The sequence below is a fragment of the Manacus candei genome, unplaced genomic scaffold, assembly GCF_025592945.1.
Source record: "Manacus candei isolate 608988 ecotype Guabito, Panama unplaced genomic scaffold, ASM2559294v1 h1tg000047l, whole genome shotgun sequence".
In the NCBI taxonomy this organism is placed as follows: domain Eukaryota; kingdom Metazoa; phylum Chordata; class Aves; order Passeriformes; family Pipridae; genus Manacus; species Manacus candei.
Genome location: NW_026138095.1, coordinates 6,194,614 through 6,208,783, shown reverse-complemented (window position 1 = coordinate 6,208,783; position 14,170 = coordinate 6,194,614). Strand labels below are relative to the sequence as shown.

Here is a 14,170-nt window from a genome sequence, read left to right as displayed (position 1 = left end):
CATCTCCAGGAGGACAGGAGATACAGGAGCTTAAACTGACTGATATCCATCTTACTGCAGCAAAGACATTTCAGAGAAGCCCTGTCAGGCTAAATCCTGTTCTTAGTCTCCTAAAGTCAAAGCCAGAGTGCTTCCAGATGGAGTGACTCTTCATAATGCTATCAGAGGGGTTGCCGAATGGTCAAGTGCACTGCCTCAGCTTCCTAAAACCCATTTAGGGACATCAACTCACCCTATGGGGCTGCAGAAAATCCAAGAGGATTCCTTTTTTTAAAAAAAAAAGCTTTAAGATCCAGAATATCAGGCTGTGCTGTTGCAGTTGTTTCCTTGCCAGATTGCCCACGATTGGTGTGCAAACCCCAGCCCTGTCTGGACTCTTTCAGCCCCTACACAGTGGATTTGGAGCGGTACTACCAGACAGAGAACGAAGATGAAAACCCTTTCATCTGCTCCCAGCCCCGGGAGAACGGGATGCGCTACTGCCGGAGCATCCCGACTCGGAGGGAAGAGGGTCTGGAGTGCACCCTGGATTATTATTCCTACAACGACACCACCAACACGTCCTGTGTCAATTGGAACCAGTATTACACCAACTGCTCTGCCGGGGAGCACAACCCCTTCAAGGGAGCCATCAACTTCGATAACATTGGCTACGCCTGGATCGCGATATTTCAGGTGAGCCCTGTCTGCAAACTGGCACAAGGTGGGCAAACAGGCGGTCCTGCCCCCCAGCACATTCCCAGGGGCTTGTAATTGCACTCCTGAGGGCTATTTTGCTCCAGGGAGCACTTACATAGTAGCGCCCGGGTGCTCAAAGTGTTACGGATACAGTTTGATGTCTGATTTGAAAACGTCTCCACCTTGCCTGCATGGACAAAACCCTCTGTGCATGCAATAAGACTATGCTGACGTGAGGCAGAGCCTAGAGATTGCTCTTCTCTCTGCAAAATGCAGTAGTAGCCCTTAAGTCCAGCTGGGAAGGGGCTGGATTCAGCCTGGGCAACTGGTAATGTGGCTGCTGGCATTGGCAGGAGCAGGATTTGGCTCCTCGGTGTCTTGTACTGCACCAAGACCAACTATGGGGTGACAGAAATGACCCAGCCAGAAGAAAACATTACTTGTGCACTTGGTGCTTTGACAGGTTTGCTTTCCCTTCTTGTTTCCACCAGGTCATCACGCTGGAAGGCTGGGTGGACATCATGTACTTTGTCATGGATGCACACTCCTTCTACAACTTCATCTACTTCATCCTCCTGATCATTGTGAGTGGCCCCAGGGGAACAGTGGGGTCCTCCTGGCGTTTGGAGAGAGCAGAGCGGAGTGACCCACGGGAACAGGGCAGAGAATACAGTGAATATAAAAGCTGAGATAGCAACCAGCCTGCTGGGAGACACACAGCTTCCCTGGGGCATTGTGCTGCAGCTGCATTTTGCTGCAAACATGAGGAAGGGAAAGAAGGATGTGCTCAAGCTGTGGTAGATACAATTGCTGATGCTTCTACTATTTCTCTGCTTGTGCTCCAAGGTTCTCTCTCTTACTTGCCACCTTGAATTTAAGTTTAAAATTAGGCGAATTTCACCTGGTCAGCTTTTGAGTGCTGGAAGAGGAAGAGGCTGCCCAAAAATTCCCCCATATTGATGAACCCATCTGGCTGGGTCCTTGATGCAATGGGGAAACAGTCCCAAACTTCAGAGAGCACATTAAGAAAAGAGGGAAGAGATTACTGCCCACAGCCCACCCACACTTCTCAGCATCATCTGAGACCACCCACAAAGGAGCCAACAAAGAGTTTCTGTGGGGTGGGCTCCATGTTGGGCTTCATCTGTGCAATCAGAATTGTCTACAGTGACTGGTTGAGCTCGTTGTCTAGACTCCCTTTATCGTCAAGGGAGAAAAATAGGTGCTTTAAGGGGGTGATTCATCTCCTCCGAAGGTAGACATCCAAAATAAATTAGATGCATTGCAGACTTGATGCGCCTATTTCTCTCTTGACTCTAAAGGATCATTAGGTGCCTCACTCAGATGTAGCTGAGATAAGTGAGATGAGTCCTTTTCTTGCCATGTAATTGGACTAAGTCCAGCAAAATAGCTGCACATTGTCCATTGCTGCACATCCCCACATTGTGGGGATTTCTGCTCCTCATCAAACCAGGACTCAAACCCTGATGACAAAGTAGATGGTCATTTAGTCCATGATGCTTTTTCTAGTTCATCTGTTAGCTTCCCCAAAAGAGAAGCAAACCCCTGCTCTCAGCATCCCTGAAATGACGGAGAGGAAGAGCAAGCAGTACTTTTCCAGATGCCGTGCGAGTAATGTTAGCAGAGTGTGATAGCCCGTTAGCACGTCAGTAATTCCCTGTGATCCAGGCTGGGCTCTGCAGAAGGCAGAACCTCATGAAAACCTGGTTGGAAAGAAAATCTCCAAGCTGTGGGTACAGACTGCTGATGCCCTTGCGTAACAGTCACCCGCAAATCCCGTTAGCAGGGGAAAGGGATCTGCTCGCAAGCTGCCCACACACTGCCAGGAAAAAAAAACGCTCCTATCAGGAAGGCTCAGTGCATTCATCGTAATGCCACTAATTGTGATAATTACAACCGCTGTCTGCGGAGAGAGAAAAACACCATCTTAAAAGAGCAAGAGCTTTTTGTCAAAATAATCTTCTCCCGTCTTTGATCTCTGTCGTCCTCTGTGGAGGGCTGGCGTGGGAGTCCCTGGGGCGGGAACTCGGGGGGTGAGTCAGCCCCCCCACAGCCTGGTGGTCCCCGCTGGGTGACGTAGGGGATGGGGCTGGCTGGGGTTTGCCCCCAGATCCTTAGGCCCTGCAGGGCTATAGGGTAGGCGTGGCTGCTCCAAAGTGGCTGATGGCTCCTGTCCCCTTAGGTGGGCTCCTTCTTCATGATCAACCTGTGCCTGGTGGTGATAGCGACGCAGTTCTCTGAGACGAAGCAGCGCGAGAGCCAGCTGATGAAGGAGCAGCGGGTGCGCTACCTGTCCAACGCCAGCACCCTCGCCAGCTTTTCGGAGCCGGGCAGCTGCTACGACGAGCTCCTCAAGTACCTGGTTTACATTGCCCGGAAAGGCAGCAAGCAGCTCGTGAAGGCCTACCGGGCGGCAGGCGTGAGGATGGGCTTCCTCACCAGCCCCGAGAGCAAGGCAGGGGCCGACCGGCATGCCAGGAAGCGCCGGAGCAGGAAGAGGTCTTCCGTGCACCACCTCATCCACCACCATCACCACCACCACCACCACTATCACCTGGGCAATGGGAACCTGCGGGCACCCCGTGCCAGCCCCGAGATCAGCGATGTGGAGACCAGCTCGCTCCACAACGGCACCAACCGGCTGATGCTCCCCCCCTCTGCACCAAACTCCCTTGGGGCCCCCAGTGCCTCTCCCAGCAACACCGAGTCCGTCCACAGCATCTACCACGCTGACTGCCACTTCGAGCCGGTGCGCTGCCGGTCATCCCTCACGCAGCCAAGCCTTGGATTGCCGAGCCCAGAGGGGATCCCCAAGAACATCGTGGGCAGCAAGGTGTACCCCACGGTGCACTCCAGTACCTCCCATGAGATGCTGAAAGAGAAGAACCTGGGGGAGGCGGCGGTGGGTGCCGGGAGCAGCACCTTGACGAGCCTCAACATCCCGCCTGGGCCCTACAGCACCATGCACAAGCTGCTGGAGACACAGAGCACGGGTGAGCTGGGGGCTGGATGTCAGTCTGGGGTTGCCTTGCAGAAATACAAGCTGTGACCTAATTTCTTTCTCCCTCTGGATTTTTGCAGGGTTCTTTTCAGTCCACGTTACGGAGAAAGGCGATGGCTTTCCAGGTGAGGCAAACAGGGGTCCTCTGAGCTACCTAATACCTCTTTTAATCAAACCCAGGAGAGAGGTTTCAACCTCCCAGACTTCAAACTTGCAAGAATCCAAGGGAAATGAATGTTTTCAGTGAATCCATTTTCATTCCAATCCCTGTCTTGTAGGGGACTCACAAGAGAGCTACAGAGGGACTTTTGACAAGGGCATGTAGTGATAGGACAAAGGGGAATGGCTTTAAACTGACAGAGGGTGGGTTTGGATTAGATGTTAGGATGAAATTCTTCCATGTGAGGGTGGTGAGGCCCTGACACAGGTTGCCCAGAGAAGCTGTGGCTGCCCCATCCCTAGAAGTGTTCATGGCCAGGTAGAACAGGGTTTGGAGCAACCTGGTCTAGTGGAAGATGTCCCTGCCCATGGCAGGGGGTTGGAATGAGATGATCTTTAAGGTCCCTGCCAACCCAAACCATTCTGTGATTCTGTAATCTCTATGCTCCCCCCAACCAATTTATTCTGCAATTACAGGGAACACTCCCCAAATCTTTGCACTTCCAAAATCAACCAGAGGTTGAGGATGGACACCTTCCAGATCTGAGCCCTAACACATCCCTGAGCACTGCATAGCTCTGCTCCTGTGGGACACAGGGCTCAGAGAGATCGAGTGTCTGCTTTGCATGAGTGCTCAAGGGCAGTTGCAGATACAGAGTATTAAAATCTGCTCAGGAAACCCATAAGAATCGGACACCAAATGCAGCTTTCCTGGATCAGGGATTTCATACCTTCACCACAAGATGCTCTTTCCCCCTCCACATCCTGAGGTTTGGGAGTTTGAACCAGCATAGTCCAAACACTTTCAGCCTCCAAGAAATGTCTCTGGCCATGCTTTCTGAGACAGTCAATGCCTCTTCCACCCCACTGCTGTGGCACTGACCTTTTGAGCCCAGATCTGTGCAGGGAAGAGACCAAGTCCTGCCCCCAGCCCAGCTCTGCGCAGAGACTAAACACACAGAGCTGGGCTCTGAGTTGGTTTAGCACTGTGTTTGCGTTTGCACTGCTGTGTGCTGCCGTGCAGCAGATAGCCTCTCTCCTCACAGCCAGCTGGTGGAAATTTTGGGGAATATCCTGCTGGTATTTTCACCCAGGAGACACCTGGCAGCTGCCATTGTGGACAGCGTGTAGAGAGGGAAGCTGGTGATTTCGGAGCATCAGGAAAGAGTGGGAGCAGGAAAGGAATCTGCTGGCAGCAGCTCTCCCAGTAATTCCAGTCTGGAGCCTGCCAGGGCCAGGGAAACCCATTGCTTCCTCCTACCCATAATGGCCAGAGGTATAATGAGGTGGGCTAGGGGTCCTGGGCTGGAGTGCTGTCTGCTTGGCGGCAACAAAGAGGGCTTCATAACTGGGGAAAAGGCATTGTGGAGCCCAGGTTTTAACCCAGCAGGAGCCCTTTTCCCGTTAGGAAATGTCTGTCATGTCAAGGGCGGCAGCTTGGTGCTAACAGGGACTGGTGGTTGCTCCTGTGGCTGCCCACAGTCGTCTGTCCCGGCTGATGGGCTGCCCTTTCCCTGTTGGCACTTCAGGTCCCTGCCAAAGCTCCTGCAAGATCTCCAGCCCCTGCACCAAGCTGGATGGTGGCTCCTGCAACCCCGAGAGCTGCCCTTACTGCCTCACAGCGCTGGCAGGCGAGGCCGAGCTGTCGGACAACGAGACGGCCGACTCGGACAGCGAGGGGGTCTATGAGTTCACGCAGGATGCCCACTACAGCGACCAGAGGGACCCACAGCGGGGCAGGGCCCGGGCCAGGAGGGCCAGCCGGGTGCTGGCCTTCTGGCACGTGGTGTGCGAGACCTTCCGCAAGATCGTGGACAGCAAATATTTCGGCCGTGGGATCATGGTGGCCATTCTCATCAACACGCTCAGCATGGGGATCGAGTACCACGAGCAGGTGAGTGCTGCCCGGGCGGCTCCTGGTGCTGTGGGGATGTGGGCGGTTTAACAGATCAGAATCTGGCTGCTGGTGGGATGTTTTGGGGTGAGAGGCGTTGGAATGCCCTGGGAAGGCTCCCAGGATAGAGCAAAGCAGGCTTTTTCCCTCTGAGCCTGCTTCCAGCTTGCAGCAATCGCCTTGACCAGTACCTGGCTATGTGAGCTCCTGCATCCCAACCCTGCCAGGGATGCTCAGCACTGTGGCCAAGAGCACCCATCACCTGGGCAGCACCAGGTGTAGCTGGGTTCTGTGGTGAGGGGAGCAAGGAGAGGGAGCAGCCGTTTGCCACCGGGTCAGTGCCAGCCCAGCAGTGCTTTGCCAGTGGCTGTGGACTCCGGGGTTGCTGCAGCTCTGGGCAGGGAAGTCTATTGAATTTGCACTCCCTGGAGAGGAGGTAACAAATGGCTTTGCCTCCTCGGTGAACGCTCCAGCAGCAGCATGCCGAGTCCAAAATAGACTCATCACTGGCTATTCCTCCGCTCGATTATCTGAGTCTTTGCAGGCAAGAGGCTGCCTCTGCTCCAGCCTCTCGCACGCTTGTCACCTAGCAGAGCTTTCCCTATATATAGTCATTAAGAAAAAGGAGTTGCCACGTTCCTCTTGAAATGGCTCCATAAGGATGACAAGAGCTCTGCTTTGAGAGAGGCTTTCCATACTCTGGCCTCACGTGGGTTTTGTGACTGCTGCTGGGGCTCGCCTGGCACGGTGCCCTTGTCCTGCCTCAGGCACGACATGTCTTGGGGCTGCAGGTGCACACTTTGTGTGGGGTAAAGATTTATTAGTGGAGATGCTGAGATGCTGCAAAACCTTGTTACAGACCCCTCTGATATTTGAGGGCTCCCAGCATGGTGCTTCTCCTGGGGTGCCAGAGCTCTCCACTCCTAGACAGACACAGCTCCCGCAGTCCCAGCACCAGTCTTGGCTGGGAAGTCATTGCATTTCAAGTCGTGGCTGTTCACTTTTGTCCCTTCCTGGCATGTTTCACGTTTGCTGAGCCGCTCATGGTTGTGCACAGAGGTGTTTCTCCCACAGCTACCAGTGACAGCGGTGGGGACTGCAGATCAGCTCCAAATTCCCCTGTCCTCCTGTGGCATTAACGCCTCAGTGACCGAACACTGGGGAGATGTGGCTGTGCTAAATGTGTTCCTTTGAGCCAGCAGCTTCCCCCTGATGCCCTGATGCAAACTGTTGTTTTCAGTACACATTAAACAGCAACACACTCCAAAGTCCTGCAGGTTTCACCTTCATCTGCTGCCCTTGGTGGGAGCTCTGCGGGGAAGCTTGAGTGATTCCACCTTTATTTAATAATCTCAGGAAGATCATCTCTGAAGGCGCTGGGGGGAGGTGGCTGGCAGAAATGAATAAACAATTATATTGCTCCTTTGGCTGAAAGGTGAAAGCAGATCTGCCTTATGTTTGCTGTGGCTGTCCAAGGGACGGATTGTCAAGGCTTGTTTCCCTTTACCAGGAGCACCTTTGGGAGATGCTGGTGTGGGCTCCCACTGTGCGCGTACCAGGGGGACCATCCCACCGGGGACGGGAGGCTGAGCAAGCTCCCATCATCGAACACCCTAAAGGCTACACAGCTCCTTAATTCTTTGGCTTGGGAGAAGTAGGACAGGGGGGTGTGGGCCTCTGCCCAGGCCAGTGGTGAGTCCCAGAAAACAGCTGGATGCGAAGATGAAGATTTTTTGTGGTGGTTTTCGGGTAACAAGGGTGAAGGGAGCTGATAAACGTGGGGGGACTCCAGACGCTGTGGGTGGTTGCTTTCTTTAACAGTATTTTCAAGCTACTAGTGTTCCAGATTCCTTTCTCCCAGGCATTTGGAGGGAATAGCGGAGCTTGTTTTTATTAGTTCATCTGCTTGAAGTGGTGGCAGAGAACAGAGAGGTGTTTTTTTGTAAACTCGGGAGGCTTATGGTCGGCAATTTCATAATCTGACAGTTACGAGAGCAGGAATTAGAGGGGTGAAATGCTGAACCAGGCCTTTCTGCAGAGATTATAAACACCAAAACGTGAATTTTTTTCTTTTAGAAGAGCCTTTCCTAAAAGTGCAAGTGATCAACCGTGTCAAATTTATCTTTACTGGCTGATGTTTGCAAAGACGTGAGGGGTCTTGAAGAGTACTTGACTCTATGACTTTCTATATTAAGCTCTCTGCTTATTTAAGGAATATTTACCTCTTGGGCTTTCCACATGCCACTGTGGCCCCACCAGGCTATATTAGGGTAAATATTTTGAGGACATGTTTTAAGGTGCCAAAAACCTTGTGTTGTTTAGCAGCCCTTTGGTACAGGGGAGAGGACACACTAGCAGCTACTCTGTGAGAGGAAGGATAGGCTGGAGGTTGCTCAAGAAGGAAGAGGCTTCTGCCCTCCCCATCTGTCCCCAGCAATACTGAGTGGGATTCAGCAGCTCTGGGACCACCAGAGCATCCTGAACTTCAAGACAGGAGCTGGTGAGCTGAGACTGTCATTATAGCCTGGGAGAAAAGTTTGCTCCTCTGGAGGTTTGACGTCTCACCTTGGGACAAGCAGCTTGGAGGGACCTACTTTTCTCCAAGGAAGATGCCTGGAAGACTGAAACAATCCTTCAGTCACTTGCTTAACAGACTCAGCAACCAGAGAAGGCCAGGTTGGGATATGTAGGACAAGAGTGGTTCTCTGAAGGCACATAAAAGTGAGTGGCAACTGTGAGTGTGTTGAAAACACTGGCTCCCACCTCTTGCTGTTTATTTGTATTTACCTGCCAGTCAACCAGGCCAGACTGAGCACCCATGGCCAGGGGTGCTGGGTGCTCATACCAAAGGCAGTTCATGTCCCCCAGAGCTCCTCTCCACAGAGCACCTTCCACAGTAAAGTCATTGTCAGCACATGTTTTACCCTCGTGTGGCTGAGGCTTCAGGAGCTGGGTTTCTTCTTAAGTTCTTTTTGACATGAGCTCACTGACTTTCCGTGGTGGTGCGTTGGCGACACTTTCTCACTCACCACCAGGTTGTTTCCACGTGGTTCCTGCACGTGGGTGAGCCACAGATACACCTGACTGGGCATAACTCTGCGTTTCCTGCCCATCCTCTCCACCCCACCCATCCAGCTCCAGCTCCTGCTGTTCTCCTGGTGGCTGGGCTGGTGGGAAGGAGGCAGAATGGTGTGAGGTGCTCAGCACTCGCCACGTCGCGGCTGCTGGGCAGCAGTGTGAAATTTTCCATCAGGGGAATGACAACCAGATTGCCACGGATTATTAATGTGGCTGCTAAATAGCTTGTTTTTCTACAGAGATGAAGCAAAATGCAGGTAGAAACTCTTAGCTTTGGGTAGAGGAATATAAAGGTGATTTAAAGGTAGACTCCAGGGGATTTTTAAATACACTGTTGAACCAATTGACTGATTCGCCTTAGGGAAGCTGAGCCTCTGCAGCACTGCGGGTTCAAACGGCTGGGGCTTTGCAAAAGTCTGTTCTGCCATAGAGCAGGAGTAAAATGTGCTGCTAAACCAGAGGGTTTCTTTGCTGCTTTCCCCCCAGCCCTGGCTGTAAGCCAGGCTCTGTTCCATAATGTGCTGCTTTTATTTTCCTTTTTTTCCTCCAAGTCCTTTCTTGGAGTGAAATGCAAAGGCTTTAGTACAAGGCGTGATGTTGGACTCCTCAGCAGGGGAAAGAATTCGGCAAGGGCTTCCTTGAGGAAGGGCTTTGGGGTTTTGTTTTTGTTTTTAAAATCTGGTTCATATTGAGCTGCCTGGCTGTTCCGAGTTTCCTTGTCTGAACTCGCATTGTATGAACTATACCCTACATATTCATTTGTTTAAATAGCACTTGAATTTCAGCCGCCGTCTCTGCGGTGTTTTGCCATTGTTAACATAACAAGAAAGAGACTGGAGAGTCCTGCACTGGCCTCCCCAAAGCTGCAGTTGGTTCAAATCCTTGACTGGAGCTTGTGTGGAGTTGGATCTAGATTGATCCGACACCCTGGTGTCTCTGAAGGAAGGAAGAAGAAATTGGTTCAGACCTGTGGGGAACCTTTTGTTAATTCTTAAAAGCAAATTGGAGAGGTGACAAGGGTGAATGACTCTGTGGGACAGCACCCAAGGAGAAATGCTCATCATCCATGGGAGACAGTTCTTCAAGGAAGTGGGATGAGGCAATGCCTGACATCCCCCCAGCATGAGTACAGCCGGTGGAGTACCCCCAGCTACAGCAAGGTGTTGTAGGGATCTACAACGCCACAGTGCCCCAAGCCAAGGTGTGTAAACTCCTTCTACAGGAGACAGGAGCAGCCTAAGACCATGGCAATATCTCAGGCTGAATTCCTGGTGCATCCTGCTGCAGGGGAGTGTGCAGAGTACAGATGATATAGAGTTGTCACTGGTAACATTACGATCTAATAGCTGCTGCAACACGGAAATATCAACCATCTGTGCCAAGGAGTCAAAGGAAACCTTGCTGGCATAATGCATTAAAATGTCTATTTGTGTAAACAGTCGAGGATGGAGAAAATGGGAGTCATTTTAATCAGTGTCAGAGAACATGAAATTTTCAGGTAACCAGGATGATGGAGAGGGGAGGTGAGGGGTTAGAAAACTTGCCAGTGTGGAGCAACCATTAGGCTGCAAGTTCAAGCATTAATAATAGTCACCCAGATGGTATTTAGGTACTTCTGCCTGAATTCAGTGTGCAGGAAAGAAGGTAACTGAAAATTATTAGCTGTCATGACACCCACTGATTGATTTCTCTTTGTGTGAGGAAAAGTGGATTTTTCCATGGAGGAGTGGTGTAAGGGAGCTGGGCAGTGCGAATTTGACAGGCTGGTGCCCCACGTCTTGGGGTGCTTGAGTGCCCAAAGTTCTGGACAGGCTGGAAGGCAGCAGTCTGGATTACCTGTATGAGCACTGCCTCAGAAGATAAAGGCATCTTTGGGAACAGAAGCTTCTAGGACTTGGTGGTCAAGAGCATCCTAATTTCCACCAGTTTCAAGTCCAGTTGAATGTTTTGCTGCTGGTGGAAGACAGATGTAGATTTGTCAGGCACATGGAGACTGCTCCTTTGACATCTATGTGACATCTGTGAGCCAAAATGAGATCTTGCCAGGTGCTCATTCACCTCCCCAGAAGGCTGTGAAGGATCCAGGGATCAGCTGCAGGTCACTCTTGTCTGGCTGCATAGGGCACTAATGGGAAACACTGTGTCCCCTCCAGCCTCCATGCCTGGTCAATCCAGGATATCTGAACTTTGGCTTCTTTGGTCTGCATTTGTGTCAGGTCTTCAGGGTAAGGATGGAAGGGAATCCTTTATTTTTTTTAAAAAATATTTTTTGTATCTCTTGCACCTCTTTTGAGTTGTTTCCCGAGAGTGCAGGGACTCAAAGATCTGTCCTGCATCCACACAGCACCTGGTGCTGCACTAGGGGCTCTCTCCATCACACGCCAGTGCAAACCAGTGCTGTACCCCTTAACCCTGCACCCTGGCTGCCTTACTGCAACTAGGGCCTTAATAGTACAGCCCAGCTTTTCTCTGTGGTGTAATTTCTAATTTGATGAATTCCCTGTATGAATCTGATTCATTGGGCTTTGTTTCAGAAGGGCACTTAGGCAGGTGTGTGCATCCCTAAATCCAGGAGACAGCCTTTCCCTGGACAACCTCCTTCTGCCCCGGGCTCTTCCCAGGAGCTCACCAGGTCTCGCGTTCATGCACTGTCTTCTCTTCCTAGAGGAATCTGCACTTCCACTCGGGTGCACATCCCATGTCTCTATTTAACTCCATTACACGTCTCTCCAGCCCCATGCCAGCTGGTCTCAGCCAAGCGATCAAAGCCTTGGCAGCGCAGCGAGGCTTTCCCTCCCTCGGCGCCTGCTGGCTTTGCCCAGCGCAGGGCTTGGAGCTACCTGCAACTTAATTTCTCAGCACTCCAACTGCACAGGGCACTCCCAAGGCAGGAAAATGAGGTGCCCTATAGATTCGCACGTGCTGTATTCAATTAGCTCCCGCTTGTGCAGAAATTACTCTTATTAACGGCTTGTTGTTGTTGTTGGAGACTGGAGGAGTCAAGTCAACACTGATGGAAGTCAGAGCTGTTAATCACTAGGATAGCTGACTTCAAAACCAGCTCTCTGTTTGTTATTGGGGGTAATTCTTTTTATGGACCTTGGGGGGGTTCTCCTGCTTCTCGGGGATTTGAAGGATTTGAGGATCTTGTAGGAACTCGCGTGTTTTAATTGACTCACTCATGAATCTCCTCCAAGGGGTAAAAAAATACAGGGATGCCATGGCCCTCTTAGTCATTAAAAAATGGTCTGTGCGTATAAAGCAGACTTTATTCTGGTTCTGGAGACTGAACGATTTGAAAATTTAAATGAGATTTCATGAAACTGGAAAGGGTATTTTTTTTATCAGATAATTCAGTTCTCTGCATGCTTTAGCAATGAGACTATGTGGATTCCTTGACACCTGCTAAAGTTTTCTTCAGCTCCCCTGGTTGGGGAGGCATAAGTGTCAATCCTTTCCTGTTAATTTATTTCAGAGGCTGGAAATACTCGGGCTGCCTTAGATCCTATCATTACAGCTGTTGTTTCAGCTGCCATCCATACCCTCGTGTTATCTCTGCCCAGGCAGCGTTCAGAAGAGACTCCAGCTCAGTGAAATGGGAAAATGATGTGTGCTTTCAAAACTCACTTCATCCCTGTATGGATGAAAAATCGCTGCTCTCTGCAGATAGCCAGGCGCTTCTCTCTGCTCCTCCTTTGATTATTGTGGTTGTTCCCCTTGGGTGGGAGCCAGCAAATTCAGCTAGAGCATCTGGAGCACCCTCAGCTTGCACCAGCAAATGCTTTTATCTATAAACGCTTCTGGTTGCTGATTGCTGGTGATTTCCCAGGGATCAGCCCATTTTTGTCCCCAGTTCTCCTGGCAGAGGTTGGTCCCTGTTGCCACCCATGACTCTGCCCTGCTGCTGCCCCTCATGTCCTCACAGAGCCCACCCTGCTCAGCCCCCAGTGGGAGCAGGGACAGGAGCTGAGCACTTTTTCCCTTGTCTCTGCTGGATTTCAGCACTTTGTTGCAATTGTTTTTTTGCTGATGTTAGGAAACGACCGGCTTTTCCCCCATGGACGTCTGTCAGCATTAGAGATAGTGTTACCAGCATCAGAAACCTGGGTTCAGCAGAACTGTGCAGGAGCCCTACAGTGACAGCCTTTTACTTTCTCTTTTTTTATTTCCTCCCTCCCCCTGGTCCCTTCTCAAGTACTAATGGGGAGATAAGTTTCAAACTTGGTTTAGATTAACCAGAAATAGAGGGCTTTAAATCTCAAGTACTTACAAGGTGTGACCAAGTGGAAATGCAGCTTTTGTTCGGCTTAAGCTCCTTCGAAACCTGGGCAGAGGGATGAGCTAGTACATGTTTTTCTTGCATTTTCTGGGATAATATTCATCCAGAAATCTCAAGCTGAGAGAGATAAGGAGTTCAGGGAAGAATATCTGCTGTGCCTCCTGAGAGTGGTTAGGAGAGCCCAGCCCCAGAGCTTGGTGGAGGAGAACATGGTCTGTGCATCTTGTTTATGGTCCTGGGCAGTGATGGTTTATGGCAGTCCCCTCAGGGTGGGTTGATGTGGTTTTCTGTCAAGCTTGGGGCTCATCCCCTCGTTTGCACCCCAGTCTCAAGTTAGACAGGAGGTGCATAGGAACATATGGGCAGTCAGGGCCAGGGAATTTGGTTGTTGGCCTCGGTTCCTCAGTAGGGATGTGCTGTATAGGAAGGCCTTGCACCAGAAGGTGCCATGCCCACAAAACTTAGCTCCTTCTCTCTGCACATGTGGGGTGGGAGGGGACATTTGACTGGAATGGGGAAGACTGGGTGGAAGGCAAGGAGATTAGTGGCAGTGGTGGAAGGGGAGTCCCTCCTGTGCAAACAGCTCTGATTTCTCCGAAATGAAAGCTGCTTTCCTCCCTTTCTTAAAGCATTACTTGCCATGGCATGAAATATTCAGCCTTCATTCAGCCCGTAAGAAAATCCTCCTTTCCCATGCGGTGAAGGGATGAAACTGGACTTGTTCACTTGTCTGTCAAAGTCATTTCCTTTTAATAAATGCTTATAAATCCTGAACATCCCAGCAGTCCTCCTCCCGCCCGCCGAGCAGTGAGCACGCTGCCCTTTCTGTGTCTCCAGCCCCAGGAGGAGCAGAGCAAAAACTGCTACTTGCTGAATTGTTTTCTTTAACCAATTTGGCAAAGGATGAGTAGAGGAAGCCTATCAGTTTGTGGGGCTCTGATGAAGCACGGCTCAGGTTCACACTGCTAGACCCAGGACAATAGTTAGAGCCTGATACCTTTTAAGGAGCCCCAAAGACAATGAATGTCATTGCTGAAAATATGCGTGGATTGAGTTTCTA

General features: G+C 51.0%; 1 protein-coding gene across 17 annotated transcripts in view; it reads left to right on the top strand.

The window, feature by feature from the left end:
- The window catches only part of CACNA1G (calcium voltage-gated channel subunit alpha1 G), a 146,256-nt gene that overhangs the window by 58,380 nt on the left and 73,706 nt on the right, over positions 1-14,170 (top strand). For all 17 annotated transcript variants that reach the window (XM_051797966.1, XM_051797968.1, XM_051797967.1 and 14 more), the window contains exons 6-10: positions 384-675; positions 1,170-1,262; positions 2,882-3,692; positions 3,781-3,825; positions 5,389-5,753. In XM_051797966.1, coding sequence (XP_051653926.1) covers positions 384-675; positions 1,170-1,262; positions 2,882-3,692; positions 3,781-3,825; positions 5,389-5,753 — 1,606 coding nt within the window. The remainder of the gene's footprint in view (positions 1-383; positions 676-1,169; positions 1,263-2,881; positions 3,693-3,780; positions 3,826-5,388; positions 5,754-14,170) is intronic.